This window comes from Sturnira hondurensis, unplaced genomic scaffold, assembly GCF_014824575.4.
Source record: "Sturnira hondurensis isolate 20B ecotype Veracruz unplaced genomic scaffold, ASM1482457v3 Scaffold0021143, whole genome shotgun sequence".
Classification (NCBI taxonomy): domain Eukaryota; kingdom Metazoa; phylum Chordata; class Mammalia; order Chiroptera; family Phyllostomidae; genus Sturnira; species Sturnira hondurensis.
In genome coordinates this window covers 15551374-15566099 of record NW_028093774.1, presented here as the reverse complement: position 1 = coordinate 15566099, position 14726 = coordinate 15551374, and the positions used below count along the sequence as shown (strand labels likewise).

The 14726-nt window shown below is 42.7% G+C and overlaps 1 protein-coding gene across 3 annotated transcripts in view; it reads left to right on the top strand.

Annotated features, from left to right (window-relative positions):
* Positions 1-14495, top strand: part of TSHR (thyroid stimulating hormone receptor) — a 96292-nt gene extending 81797 nt beyond the window's left edge. For all 3 annotated transcript variants that reach the window (XM_037031479.1, XM_037031480.1, XM_037031478.1), the window contains 2 exons: positions 6148-6336; positions 8329-14495. In XM_037031479.1, coding sequence (XP_036887374.1) covers positions 6148-6336; positions 8329-9736 — 1597 coding nt within the window. In that variant the 3' untranslated portion in view covers positions 9737-14495. The remainder of the gene's footprint in view (positions 1-6147; positions 6337-8328) is intronic.
* The last annotated feature ends 231 nt before the right edge of the window (positions 14496-14726 follow it).

The window sequence follows — 14726 nt, the reverse complement described above, 5'->3', positions numbered from 1 at the left end:
CCACCCTCTCACTCTTCCACTTGCCTGGGTGAGTTCCCTCTAGTGCTTTTCCCTCTTTGTCCCACCCACTGGCGTACCTTGACCTCCATTCCACTGAGAACAAAATGAGAAGAGAATTCCAGCACTCCCACCACCGCATCCGCCCATCTTCCATCTACATCCGCATCCTCTGTCTTCTCTCCTGTGTTTTCAGTCCCTGTTTAAAGCTGGTCCCTTCACCATGGCCTACGTTCCATGCTCTCTTAGTGATTCGAGGGCATTTCTTTAGCGAGCCTTGCCTTTCTGTAGTGAAGCACCCTATATTTTCTTCTTTGCCAGATGATTCCCCATCAGCACTTAAACATGCTACAGTTTCTGCCATTGTAAAGCAATATTTCTTGAGCCTGTAGTTTAAAATACACCTGAACTATATATCAATCAGCTATAATGCTTAGGTCTACTTGGGTCCTGACTCTGGTAAGACAACTCCCTTACCTCTCTTGGAACACTGGTAGAATATTTGATGTCTTTGAAGGGTTATTATTATGTTCAGGTGCTCTTTCATTTTAAAGAGATGATCTTTCAGAGCTATATATTGAAATATTTATAAATTTAAAATATCCCTTCAATTCCATACCTACTTCTGACCTATTTATTTGTGTCCTTTTACAGCAAGACAACACAGAAGAGTTGGCTAGGGTTCTAATGCCTCTCCCCGCACCTCTGTGCTCGCCCCGTCAGGTTCTCACCACCCACCATGCTAGTGACACTGTGGACCCAGTGACCTCACATCAAATGACCGGTTCTTAGTTGTTATCTCAGAAGCATTTGACTCAGATGACGACTCCTGTCTCTTTGGAGTACCTCCTTCTTCTGGCTTCCAAGACACCAGTCTCTCAGTTTTTCTTCTCACCTTTGATTGCTCCTTCCCCATCTCCTTTTCTAATTCTTCCTGATCTCTTAATGTTAGAGACCCCTGGGCTCCACCTTTGGTCTCCTTTTTATCTCTAGCTCCATTCACTTCTTTGGTGATCTCATCTTGTCATATGACTTCACACAATGTCTATGCTACCCAAATGGAACATTGCAATCCAGACACCTCTCTAAAATTCCAGACTTACAATACACTGCCTACTTGGCATTGCCCTCTGGATGTCCAATAAGCATCTCAAACTTGATCTGTCTGACACTGAATCCTCCTGATCATTCCTTCCAAACCTGCCTTGCCTGTGGCCTTCCCCATCTCAGGAAATGTCAACTATATCCTTTTAGTTGCACACCAGAAATCATGGAGTCATTCTTGACTTCCCTCTTTCTCTCATACCCTGTATCCAAGCCATCAGTGAATCCCATTGGCTCTACCTGTTAAAGCTATACAAATTCCAACAGTTCTTAGCATCCCCACTGCTACCACACTTGTCTGAAGCACTATCCTCTCTCTTGTTGGTATCTTGTTTCTACTCTTTGCTCTCTTTGGTTTACTTTCAAAGCAATAGTCAGATTGATCCTTTTAAAGTAAGTCAGTTTATACCATTCCTCTGAAGGCTTATGATCCCACTCTGATGGAAAGACAAAGTACTCTTGATGACCTACAAAGTATACATGATATAGCTCCCCACTACCTCTCTGACTTCCTCTCCGACATTTCCTATACTCTCTCCCCCTACCCCAGACCACCACTGTCTCAGCTCTAGACATATTGGCCCCCTTGCATGCTTAAACACACCAAGGTCCACCCTCACCTCAGGGCCTTTGCACTGGCTGGTGTCTCTGCTTACTACGCTCTCCCCAGATATCGGCATGTCTCTCTTGTTCACCCCTGTCAGATCTTCGCTCAACTTTCTCTTCAGTGAGGCCTTCCTTGACAGCCTCCCTTACCTCAAATTGTGACCACCCTTCTGGGCTCTTCCTTTCTCCTTCCCTGTATTTCTTTTCCCTGTGGTACTAATGGTCATCATCTAACATACTGCAAGTTTTACTTATGTTAAATTCTCTCTCCCCTCTAGAATGTAAGCATGAGAAGAATAGGAATTTCTGCCTGTTCGTCTTTCTGCTATAGCCCTAGCATCTAGAATTGTACCCAAGACACAGAAAGCAATGCACACACACTGGCTGAATAAATGCGTATCGTGTTTTTAAATTCTTTTAAACAAATAATTAGACAAGCTCCCTGTCTTGAACTTACAGCTTTAACACCCTTAAGTTATTTTTAACTTAAAATTAATAAATCGATTAAACTGCCTTTTAAGTAGTAAGTTAATCTTTTTTCTGCTCTTAGATGTATTTCATCTGCCAACTTACAGAGTTGGCTACCCGCTTATAACAGCCTCTTCACGGTGACCTTTAGAAAACCCACACTCATTACAAGCACAACAGAGACTACACTGCTGCTGAAACACGGGCAAGCCAATTAGTGCTTATTTGATTTGCAAGTAAACTCATTAAAGGTTCCCCTTAAATAATAAAGACAAAATATCTCACACAAAAAATGGAAACTGTTCTGGTGTTTGAGGGTGCCACTGTACATAATTGCTTCTGAGGAGCAATCTGTTCTTCCTATGACGTCAAATATCAATTGGCTCTTTTTTAAATTCCTAGCAACGTAGAATCCGGCGATATTCTTGCCTTGGGTAGAACCCTGTAAGACTGACTCTCTCCAAATTCAGGTCCTGTTAGTTTCATCAGGCACTTCACTGGAGGTGGTTCCCATGACCTAGGCAATTAGACTTCACACTGTCTGCCAGGCTCAGCTCAGCTGCATTCTGTTTTGTGAGTAAATATGTGCTAGAGACAGATTCTCCTGGAGCTTAGTGCCTATTGCTTAATGAACTCTTTGTGGAAAGTGCCAGAGTCAATAAGAGGGAGAGAGGCCCTCCAGCTTGTAGGTCTCCATCCACATGGCTACATTCTCAGACTCAAGATCCCTTAACTGCCGGTAGCTACCGCTGTCTATATTCTTTTCATTCTGAAAACAAAATTTAACTATATTTTGAAGATGTTATTTCATAAATGAAGGTACATTATTCAGAAATTCTGGATTCAAGGTGTGCTAAAAATTTTAGATGAATGAGAAAAGATGTAGCTTCAAATAACTTCAAATTGGCCCTGCCTTCTTGAATTTTAGGATTTGTCCAGACTGAGGCCCTTCCTCCAGCAGTCCCCGAGTTGGGAGAATGTGCAGTGTGGCTCAGTTCTAACCCCAGGTGACAGTTAGGGTTCCACCCTTGGTTTGCTGCATCTTTGGACAGAACACCCCTTGTTCCTTTGTCTTAACTTTAGCATCCGCCTGTTTCATTAAAAAAGCTGAGAACTCAGATAAGATTCTAAATTATCTACAGAGCATTTTAGATAATGCCCGTACCTGTGCCCCACCCTCAGAGATTCTAATTCAGTTGGCTTGGGGTAGCTCAGGAGACTGTACAGCAAGGTGGTTCTGATACTGGTCCTGGGTGGTGTCTGAACCAGAAACACTGATTTACAGAGCAGCAAGCTACCAGTTTTTACCAAATACCTGCCTCGGTGATATCCCACCACTTAAATCACTGTGGTGGTGTTAAAATTAGGCATCAAATTCTTCGACACTCCTCCCATTGGGAGATGGGTTCTGTGTCCCTGGCCCTTGGATCTACCAGTTCTCTTAAAACGCGTGCTCCAAATGCTCCCTCTCAGAACCCGGCTGCCATGAGGTGAGAAACGCACGCCACCCAGAGAGCCACAGCAGCAGTCCCAGTTGAGCTCCGCTCTGAATCATCCCAGTGCTGGCACCAGACATTTAAGCAAAGGAGCCCACAGATAACCCACCCCCAGCCTCTGAGTCAACCCAGCCTTCCAGTCTCCTCAGCAGAGCCCCAGGCACCGCAGAGCAGCGACGAGACGTCCACAGCATGTGCTGCTCAGATCCCTGACCCATAAAAGCAATTCTTAGATCAAAGGATTGTTGCTCGATGCCACGTAGTTTGAGGATGTTTTGCCCTGTGGTTACTGGAATGGTTATGAAAGTGTTTTGTCAGGAAATATCTACTGAACACAGAGAACAGACTGACAGCTGTCAGGGGTGGGGAGTGGAACTGGGTGCAAAAGGTGAAGGGATTAAGAAGTACACATTGGTAGTTACAAAACAGAGACATGGATTACAGCAAAGGGAATAGAGTCAGTCACTAACATAGTGGCAACTATGTGTGTGTGTGGTGGGGGGACTTGAAACACTGGGGAGACCATTCTGTAAAACTACTGTGCTGTGCATCTGAAACGAACACGGAATGATGCTGAATGTAAACTAGAATTAAAACATACAAAAATTAATTTAACTTAAGAAAAGAAATACCTAATAAAACAGAAACACAGTACTTGGAAGGATAAACCGTTTTGAAGGAACGCACACCGTCAGTGTACCCAGCACCGACACAATTCATCACTGGATAAACAGACACACAAGTTGCTTCCAGGAAACTGGAGGCAGAAAAATGGCCACACCTTGATCAGAGCACGAGCAAAGAAAAAGGCATGAATCAGACAGACAGACGAGGACAGCAAAGGCCAGTGTCACTCACTTCACAACTGTGCTCAAGCTTGGCTGCAAAATCCCTCAGCTCCCTCGCTAACTGCAGAGTTGCTTGTGTATGACAGTTTCTTTCCCCCAAAAGTACTTGCTTACAATTAAAAATCACCTGAGCGTCGGACAGTAACAAGCACCAAAGGTAATTCTTAGCACCAGGCAAGTGTGGGAAATACTAAATTATAGAAGTTTTAAATCAAATACAAAGCAACAGAGCAAACATGGAACCCTTCTCTGAGAATCACAGTTCTGTGGTGAGAAAGGGGTTAATACATGAGCTTGTGTCTATAAAAACTGTGTAGCAAGCTCTTGCAGACTTGAACCCTGAGAATGTTAATCCCAGCAACGTCCAGTTACAGTGATGTGCAGGAAGAAGTTGTAAGCATTGACATTCACTTGCTAATCAGGCACTACAATTATATTAGTTTAACATGTAATTGTAAAGAATAGTAAAATATGTAAAATATAAGGAATAGGTAGCAAATATTTTAACTGATAAAATACAATATTAAGTTAAATAGTCATGGTCTCATTCAAGCTATTATTCAATGCAGTTAAAAATGATGGAGCAAGATCGGTAACCTGGACCCTCAGGGACTGAGAAAAGGACTGGAAATGTCACACGAAAAGCTGTGCACTGATTCTGCTTTAGTAACTAACACACAAACATGCACGTTGTTCCCAGCTTTCCACCATTCCCATTGTTTTCAGAGAGACTTGAATCCGATGTCAGGTTTTTAATGTACGTACTAGTGTTTTCTTTCCAGGAACACATTTATAGCCGTCTAAAGAAACTGTGGGGAAGCTGTTCTGAGTCATGAATTTCCCATGCAACTGGTATGACTCCCAAATTCTTCAGGATATTTTCAGGGTGCTGGTGTTGATCTGTATCATTGAGCAGCTTATTAACCCCCAAACCCCAGGTCCCACAGAGACTGAGAGCACTTCTGGCCTCTTTGAGCCTGTTCAAATGGATTTCTCTTGCCTCTTGAGACACTACCAAGAGTTATAGGTATAGTTTCCCAGAGTAGAATTGACTCTGCCTCTGACTCCGAGTTTGTATGTATTGCAATTGATAAAATAGCCCTGGCTGGTGTGGCTGAGTGGATTGAGTGCTGGCCTGAGAACCAGAGGGTCACCGGTTTGATTCCCAGTCAGGGCACATGCCTGGCTTGCAGGCCAGTAGGGGGCATGTGAGAGGAAACCACACATTGATGTTTCCTCTTCCTCTCTTTCTCCCTCCCTTCCCCTCTCTGAAAGTAAATAACTAAAACCTTTTAAAAAATACAAAAAAAAAAATGTCTGCTAAGCAGCTATTTATATGGATATTGATGGATATTGGAGCTCCAAGCAATAAAAACAAAAGTCCCTTGTATCCTATCATTTAGAAGCCTAATATCCTTTTGTAGATCAGTGACTGTATAAAAAGAATTCAGGGTGCGTATTCCATAGCAGGAAGGAGCCTGTGACCTCTCTGTTAATTTCCTCCTCCACGGGAAGGAGTCTGTGATCTCTCTTAATTTCAGGCCTGTTTCACTTTCTGGCCAAGAGCTGGAGGCTCTGGCTGCTCACCACCTCTCTGTGTTATTCTGTTCCCTCCCCATCCCACCCAGGGACGTCTCCTATACCAGAGTCACTGCCCTGCCATCCAAAGGCCTGGAGCACCTCAGGGAATTGGTAGCAAGAAACACTTGGACTCTAAAGAAACTTCCACTTTCCTTGAGCTTCCTTCACCTCACACGGGCCGACCTTTCTTATCCGAGCCACTGCTGTGCTTTTAAGAATCAGAAGAAAATCAGAGGGTAAGTGGCAGGTGTCTGGACTAAGGGACAAAAGGCCTCAGAAAAAAGTTGAATTAATTTCTGGGTCTGGAGAAGAAGCTTTGTTGGTTTGAAACCCATGTGGAAAGAATTAGAGGCCTCTATAAGGAACATGAAATCCATGGGACACAATGACTGCAGACTCAAAGTGGCTGCAGATAAGAAATAAGGCCAAGGTCAATGGATCACAGCAGGGGAGGGGAGGAGAACAGAAGATGACGTAGGAGAGACAGGAGTGACCAGATCATGTAGAATCTTATCAAGATTACACGATAGGATTTCTGGCCTCCAGATGCAACACGCATTAGATGCCACAGCTATGAAGACAAACTTAGAAACACAAGCAATCGGGTTACCTGGTCAATAAGGGCTTTGCAAAGGCTACAGCCTACTGGTTACATGTGTGTGGACTGGGGAGTCCACTGGGTTCACAGCCCATGTCTGCCACTTCCTAGCTGTGTTATTCCAGCCTACTAACCTAACCTCCCTGAGCCTCTGTGAACGGAGATCGTGATGCTATCATTCATAAAGGTTTTGAGAAGACTGCATGTGAAACTGAATAGAAAACACCTATCATGACAACCTGGAATATTGTAAGCTTTCAATGTATATCATGTTATGATTAGACTGCTTGTGAGGCCATAAAGGAGGGATGCCCTTTTTTTTTCTCCCCAGGCTTTCTCTGAATCTTCTCTTCACCTACACGTTCACTCTGCATTATATCCACCTAAGTCTCATGCAATCCCGTTGTCTTAACACCACCACCATTTATAGCTTATTCACTCTCTCTGTCTCTAAACAATACCTACTGGCTGACTTCTGCACTCATACCTGCATTTGGAAAGAAACTGGACCTAATAGTGGGGCGGAAGCAAATGGAAAAGTTGAGCAGCTGTGCAGAGGCCAGCATGGGCATAACACTTGCAACAATCCAGGAGCTGGGTACAGGGCTGATGATAGCAGACTCTATACTGATGCCATGGGAGAGGACCAGGGATGTGCAGGAGGCTGAAATGGACGCCAAGCGCGGGATCCAGATGTCCCACTGACCTCCAAGCAGGCTGGAATAGGCAGCCCACAGGGCGTTTTAACCCAGTAGGTGAAGCAACATTTGCTCAGCAGCTGCAGCAAGGTAAAGACTGACTTTTGAGGTCAGTCTGGGGGGCCAATAATAAACTAAGTCTTACTCCCATGAGCATGCCGGCATGATAGTGTCCATTTATTCATTTGTTCAATAAATATTTATTCAAGACCTCCTGTGTGCCGGGTACTGTCTTATCCATGGCAATGAAGAGGACAGACAAGAGTATTTTATTTACATTCTAGTAGGGGAAGTTAGAAAATAAACAAGCAAACAGATAAGATACTAGATAATGCTATGAAGGAAATAAGCACAAGGACAGGACAATTTATTTAAGGAGATCATTGAAGAACCCTCAGACAGAGGGACATGGAGTTTAAAACTGAATAATGAACTGAAGAGTGAGTTTTTCAGGCAAAGGGAGCATGGCATTCCAAAGCTCTGAAGAGGAATAACAACAATAACCACACATATACAGCACTAACCACATTCTAGGTGCTGTGGAAGAGTTTAAAAAGATGAACTCATCTATTTCTTTAACAGTCTTATATGAAATACATACTTTCGTGATTCCATTTTTAAAATGGGAGAAACCAAGGTTCACAGACCTGCCCAAGGTGAAGTAGCTGGTAAATAAAAGAGCCAGGTCCTAACCAAGGCAGACTGGCTCCAGCATCCAAACCTTTTTTCTCACTACTGTTCTTGAACTGGTTGCAGGTGAGAAATAAGAGCCAATATCACTGGGGCAATGACATAGGAGAGGGCCTTCCAGGTCATGTAGGGTCTCATAGAATCACGTACATCATACTAGGCACTCTGCAAATTTCACTAAGTGTTGTGGGAACCATTAGTGGGTTTTCAGGAAGCAGTGACTTATTTATGTTGCTTTGCAGGATCCTTGAGTCTTTAATGTGTAACGAGAGCAGTATTCGAAGGCTGCGGCAGAGAAAGTCTGTGAATGCTTTGAATGGTCCCCTCTACCAGGATTACGAAGAGGATCCAGGTGACCACAGTGCTGGGTACAAGGAAAACTCCAAGTTCCAGGATACCTACTCTCATTATTATGTCTTCTTTGAGGAACAAGAAGATGAGATCATCGGTTTTGGCCAGAAACTCAAAAACCCACAGGAAGAGACCCTACAGGCCTTTGATAGCTATTACGACTACACAGTGTGTGGGGGCAACGAAGACATGGTGTGTACCCCCAAGTCAGATGAGTTCAACCCCTGCGAAGACATAATGGGCTACAAGTTCCTGAGAATTGCGGTGTGGTTTGTTAGTCTGCTGGCTCTCTTGGGCAATGTCTTTGTCCTGCTCGTCCTCCTCACCAGCCACTACAAACTGACCGTCCCACGTTTCCTCATGTGCAACTTGGCCTTTGCGGACTTCTGCATGGGGATGTATCTACTGCTCATCGCCTCCATAGACCTCTACACTCACTCTGAGTACTACAACCATGCCATCGACTGGCAGACAGGTCTCGGCTGCAACACGGCTGGTTTCTTCACTGTCTTTGCCAGTGAGTTGTCAGTGTACACACTGACCGTCATCACCCTGGAGCGCTGGTACGCCATCACCTTCGCCATGCGCCTGGATCGGAAAATCCGCCTCAGGCATGCATCTGCCGTCATGGTCGGGGGCTGGGTTTGCTGCTTCCTGCTTGCCCTGCTCCCTTTGGTAGGAATAAGCAGCTACACCAAGGTCAGCATCTGCCTGCCCATGGACACCGAGACCCCTCTTGCCCTGGCATATATTATCCTTGTTCTGCTGCTCAACATAGTTGCCTTTATCATTGTCTGCTTCTGTTATGTGAAGATCTACATCACAGTCCGAAATCCCCAGTACAACCCAAGGGACAAAGACACCAAAATTGCCAAAAGGATGGCTGTCTTGATCTTCACTGACTTCATGTGCATGGCCCCAATCTCATTTTATGCTCTGTCAGCACTTATGAACAAGCCTCTCATTACTGTTTCCAACTCCAAAATTTTGCTGGTTCTCTTCTATCCACTTAACTCGTGTGCCAATCCATTCCTCTATGCTATTTTCACCAAGACCTTCCAGCGGGATGTATTTATCCTGCTCAGCAAGTTTGGCATCTGTAAACACCAGGCTCAGGCCTACCGGGGCCAGAGGGTTTCTCCAAAGAACAGCACTGGTATTCAAGTCCCAAAGGTCACCCAAGACATGAGGCAAAATCACCCCAACATGCAAGATGACTATGAACTGCTTGAAAAGTCCCATCTAACCCCAAATAAGCAGAGCCAAATCTCAAAAGAGTATAAGCAAACAGTTTTGTAAGCTGACCCTACACTCACCACTCACTGTTGTAGAGGGGCTTAAAATATACTGGTTTCTTGAACATGTATTCCAATCCCTCAACACACACGACAGCTCACTAACACTTGTGCAGGTGACATTTCATTGGGCAAGAATTCATCTCTTGAGGGGAACTGGCATTAACTTAATAATCACCCCAAGAAGGAAGAGAGGCTACCAGCATGTCTGAACCCCTGGGAATATCAAAATGATCTATACTTTCTGGAAGGCTTGCTTGGTGCTAAGTGCAGAGATGACATTATGTAAGATGCTCAACAGATGTCAACTCATCCACATCAACACTGACCTTCTTCCTGTTATATAGCATTTCATACAAAAGATTCAGCAAATGGCAAAAGAACACCTTGGTTGCAAGTCACAAAATAATCAGCCACATGTTGGCTCAGTCCAAGTTCATGTTTCCTGATACAATCAAAGAGAGTTTGAGTTCCTTGAAAGTGAAAAGTCAAACAGGACAACATCACACAAGAAATGGTTATTTTGAGACCTGAAGGAAGGAAGGGAAAGATTAGCTTTGAGTTGATTTTTTTCAGACCCTGAAACTATTAATCATCTCCTCATAAAGACCTACCTGATGTGACCCAACTGTAATGTGCTGCCCAGAAAAACTGGCAGGATTTCAACTTATACAGCCAAAGAATACAACATATACAGCCAACTTATACAACAAAGAATTGCTCATCTTGGCTAGTCTCATAGCCTAAAAGACATGAAGAGATGTTTCTAAGTAGCAACAAGTGGGAATTATGAGCAGAGCACACTAAATCACCCACTGATTAATAAGGCAGGCTGGACACCAGGTAACTGTTGAACCTTAGGCAACTTCCTGGGCCTCAGAATTCTGTAGAAATGAAAAACTTGATGGCCTCTTCCAGCTTTAAAACTTTACGTAGATCTCTTCCCCTAAAAACATATGTTTCCATGACAAAGAGAAAGAAATACGTTAAGGAAGAAGATTCTGTTGTTCCCTCCTGTAGGCTGTGGTATCCTCCTCTCTGGAGCTGGGACAGATGACCCAGGGAACATTTCATTGTTTCATTTTTGGTTATGACTCTACCAAAAATTCTTTTGAATGATAATATTGGGCTAGATTTGAGTCACTCATCTCATTACTAGCCCTACACAGCTATAATTAATTATCAGGCCAAAAACAGATTGGTATTCATATAATAGCATAAAAGATAGTTCTGCATATTTCGGCTATTTAGAACTACTCTGTCACTGTGCAGATTCACATGAAAACATTTAACTTGCCTTCGGGGACTGGTTACTTTATTTCACTGTTTCCAACCCAAAATCCAATACTAAAGCCAACAAGAGAGGTTTCTTCTCTCAGAAACTACCAGATCTCTTCAACCTTGTTGCTCACTGGACATAAACTTTCTACTCCAATAGTGCTCCCTTACTTAAAATGGTCAGGATCTTTACCCATAGAAGTAATCTCCAAGTTATCTGTCAAGGCAGCCCCTAATTTCACCCCAAGCAGAGATGGCATTTAGTTCTCAGTGCTCATGAACCAACCACCCATGAATTAAAACCACACCGTGAATCAAAAGATTTTGTTGTTTTAAGTCTGTGGAGTAGGATTGGTGGGCCCAGTGGGCCCCCAGAGGTGACCCCCTCCCCGCCGATTCGTCTGGAATCTTTGATAGCCATATGCACTTCTGATTATCACTGCAACTTGGATGTCTTAGTAGAATGTCATGTACACCTAAAATCATAATTTATCCACCAGTTCACTTGCAACTAATGAAATTAAACAAATGTGTTACCTTTTGGCAAGAGATTTCTCAGCTGTGACATTTTGAAATGTGACATCTTAATAAAGAATGCGTTTCATCTTGAGAAGTTGAAATAGTGCTTTGATAACAGTCCTAGTAAAGTAACTTTAACAGAATTGTTACTAAAATTTGCATTAACAACATGAAATAAATTTCCTTCCTAGGAAAAGGACTGTGTTGGATCCTAGAGTATTGATTTTTGTAATTTGTGAGCGTTTTTCAGGGTTACCATTATATGTTAAAACTAAAAACAGGAAAAGACAATTGGCACATTTACTAATAAACCCATTTTAATAAATTATTAACTATCAATAGCTTTATTACAACATTTTATCCTGATTATAAATGATCTTTATATGAAAAAACTTATGTTAAATTATGATATATTGACAGGCAATGATGGCTAAGGAAAAATATGACTGATATTAATGCTAGGAATATAAATAGCACTGAACTGAAGATAATAAATCTATAAGACCTGGTCAGAGTTCACTTTATCTGGTGGCTTTTAACTATTTGAAAATAGACCCAAATCGATGAGGACAAATGAGCTCAGGCCTGTCATAACAGAAGTCACAAAAATGCATATCCTAAAGTGTATGCATTACTTCAAAGAATGTCTCCCAAAACACTCTCTAAGTTTATTGACTCTTGCTTTACAGATAATCTACTACATACCACAAACAGCCAGTTGGAGGAAGAGAATGTATTTCACGGCCTTGAGAGTGGCAATAAGGTAACTGTGAGGGCCAAAGAGAAAAACTGTAATCATGAGAATTCAAAACAATAGCAGTTTGAGAATAAATATTCTTAACTGCTTGAGGTCTTTAAGGAAAATAATGTATTAAAACACAGTAGAGTGATTCTTATTTATTCTGACACCTAAAGGGACAAGGAAAACTTGGGGGTAGAAATGCATTGCTTTGAAAGATATAAAAGTTCCATCTCAAAGCGGTGGACTGAGTCCCAGCATCTACCAGCCTTCCTCTTTCAAATTCCTCAGAAGTGACAGCGAAGAAATATAAAATGGGATCAAGACAAAACTACAGTGAACAGGAAGAACAGCACCAATAAAAGACCAGAGTCTGTGACGGCCTTCTGAGAGACGGAAAGTCTACGGCCCTGAGTTGATGGATAGCTTTGGGCTGAAAAGGCTGCAGCCTAGAACATATATAGAATAAGGCTACAGCTGTGGATGGATCCCCTCTGCAGATTCCCAGAGGGACCCAAGCCTGAAAGTCACGAGACTGAGGGGCTAAGTCACAAGACTTAGGGTAAGTACTTACAAGTCTATCTCACTTGGACCCACCCATTCCCTCACTCCATTCAGTTAGAATGGACAGCTTAGTGTTAGCCCCAGGCTGAAACCAGAAGCTGATCTTAAAAACTGGGAATGGTTGATGTAGGTAGAGCTAAGTTCCTGGTCTGAGACAGAGGGCAGGGGGCAGGAAACCAGCCCACTTCCCCATTTCCTGCTCTCACATCATAAAAGGAAGTCTGGACGCAGGCACCGAGGCATCAGCATCAGCCCCGTGTTGGAAAGGGTGTGCTTGGGGAGAAGATACACACCATCTGCTCACATGAACCATCATCATTCTTCACTCAGAAATATAAATGAACCACGAGAATTACCAGACACTTCAGGAAAACAAACCTCAGGTCAAAAGTACACACACAAAGGTACACCTTGAACAACAGAACATTTCACCAGAAAAAACATATGGTCCAAAAACAGAGTATTTTTTTTAATTCCAATTAGTAACACCAGAGAAAATTGAGAAATAATTAGCCCTAAAACAAAAGTGAGTTATTATTTTTTAAAAGTAGTGATCAAAAATGAAGTAGAATTTTGGCAAATTTAAAACTGAATTGCCAAACCAAGAGCTTTAATAAGGATTGGGAATTAAAGTACAGTAGAAGAAATCTCCTAGAATGTTGAACAACTAAACAAAGATTGTAAATATGAGCTAAGTATTGAAAGATATAGAAGATTATTCTCAATGCCCATCATCTAGCTAAGGAGTTCTAGAGAAAATGTAGAAAACAATAATCAGGGAAACGAGGAAACACATACTTCTTGAATTGACAAAGATGGAGAGTGTCTCCTTCATGCAAAGGGGGATGAATGAAAAAGACTCACTTGTAACACAGTTCTTATACCATAGACGCAGACTACAGTGTGGTGGTGGGGACTAAGGGAATGGGGAAGGGGTGCTGAGATGAGGGGGTGAAGGAGAGAAAAAGGAGACATCTGCAATGGCGTCAACAATAAGAATAAAGGAAAAAATAAAAGAGTTCCTGAAAAATGTCAGAACACCAAAACTAAAGGGAGATCTAAGATGCTTAAGAGAGTAGCAAGAGAGAAAGAACACTCAGGAATTGGACGGGATAAACAAGCAGGCTGATCTTTTCACTGTGCATGAACAACGCCGTACACTAGATGACAACGGAGCACATTTTGAAAGCATTAGAGAAAAGGTCTTTGACCCACAAGAGTCTATACCCAGCCAAATTATCATCCAAGTATAAGGTGAAATAATGACATGTTTATCTATGTATGTACTTAGAAAGCTTACTCTGTCAGACAAATTCCTCAAAACTTGGAAATAAGCAAAAAGATAACCAGGTGTTTCGTGGGATTGCTGGGCGTTTTTTGGTGTGGTGCTGGGCTTGACTTCCTAGCGTCTGGGTCATTTTATGACTCTGTAGAAACAGAGGTGAACTCATCCAGAGGATGCCTTTCTGCGAGAGACTCAAATAACCTCTGCACCGTATATGGCCGCATCAGACGTTAAGCAGATTGTATTTAACCCAGCAATCTAACTCTAACACTTATAAAACGGTGTATCAGTACCTAGCTTCCGAAGTGCTTTGGAGCAATTTTGCTGGTTTCTTCATTAAATTATAAGTTAAATAAAATATTTGACAAGTGTTTATTTCATATTTGCATAAGAGTCGTTTCTTTTAAGTTCCCCATATTGCCCCTTTTGAAAAATTACTTGAAATTCAGCCCTGGCTGGTGTTCCTCAGTGGATTGACTACCAGCCTGTGAACCAAAGTGTCACCAGTTCAATTCCCAGTCAGGGCACATGCCTGGGTTGTAGACCAGTCCTTAATTGGGGACACACAAGAGGCAACCACACACTGATGTTTCTCTTCCTTCCTCTCTA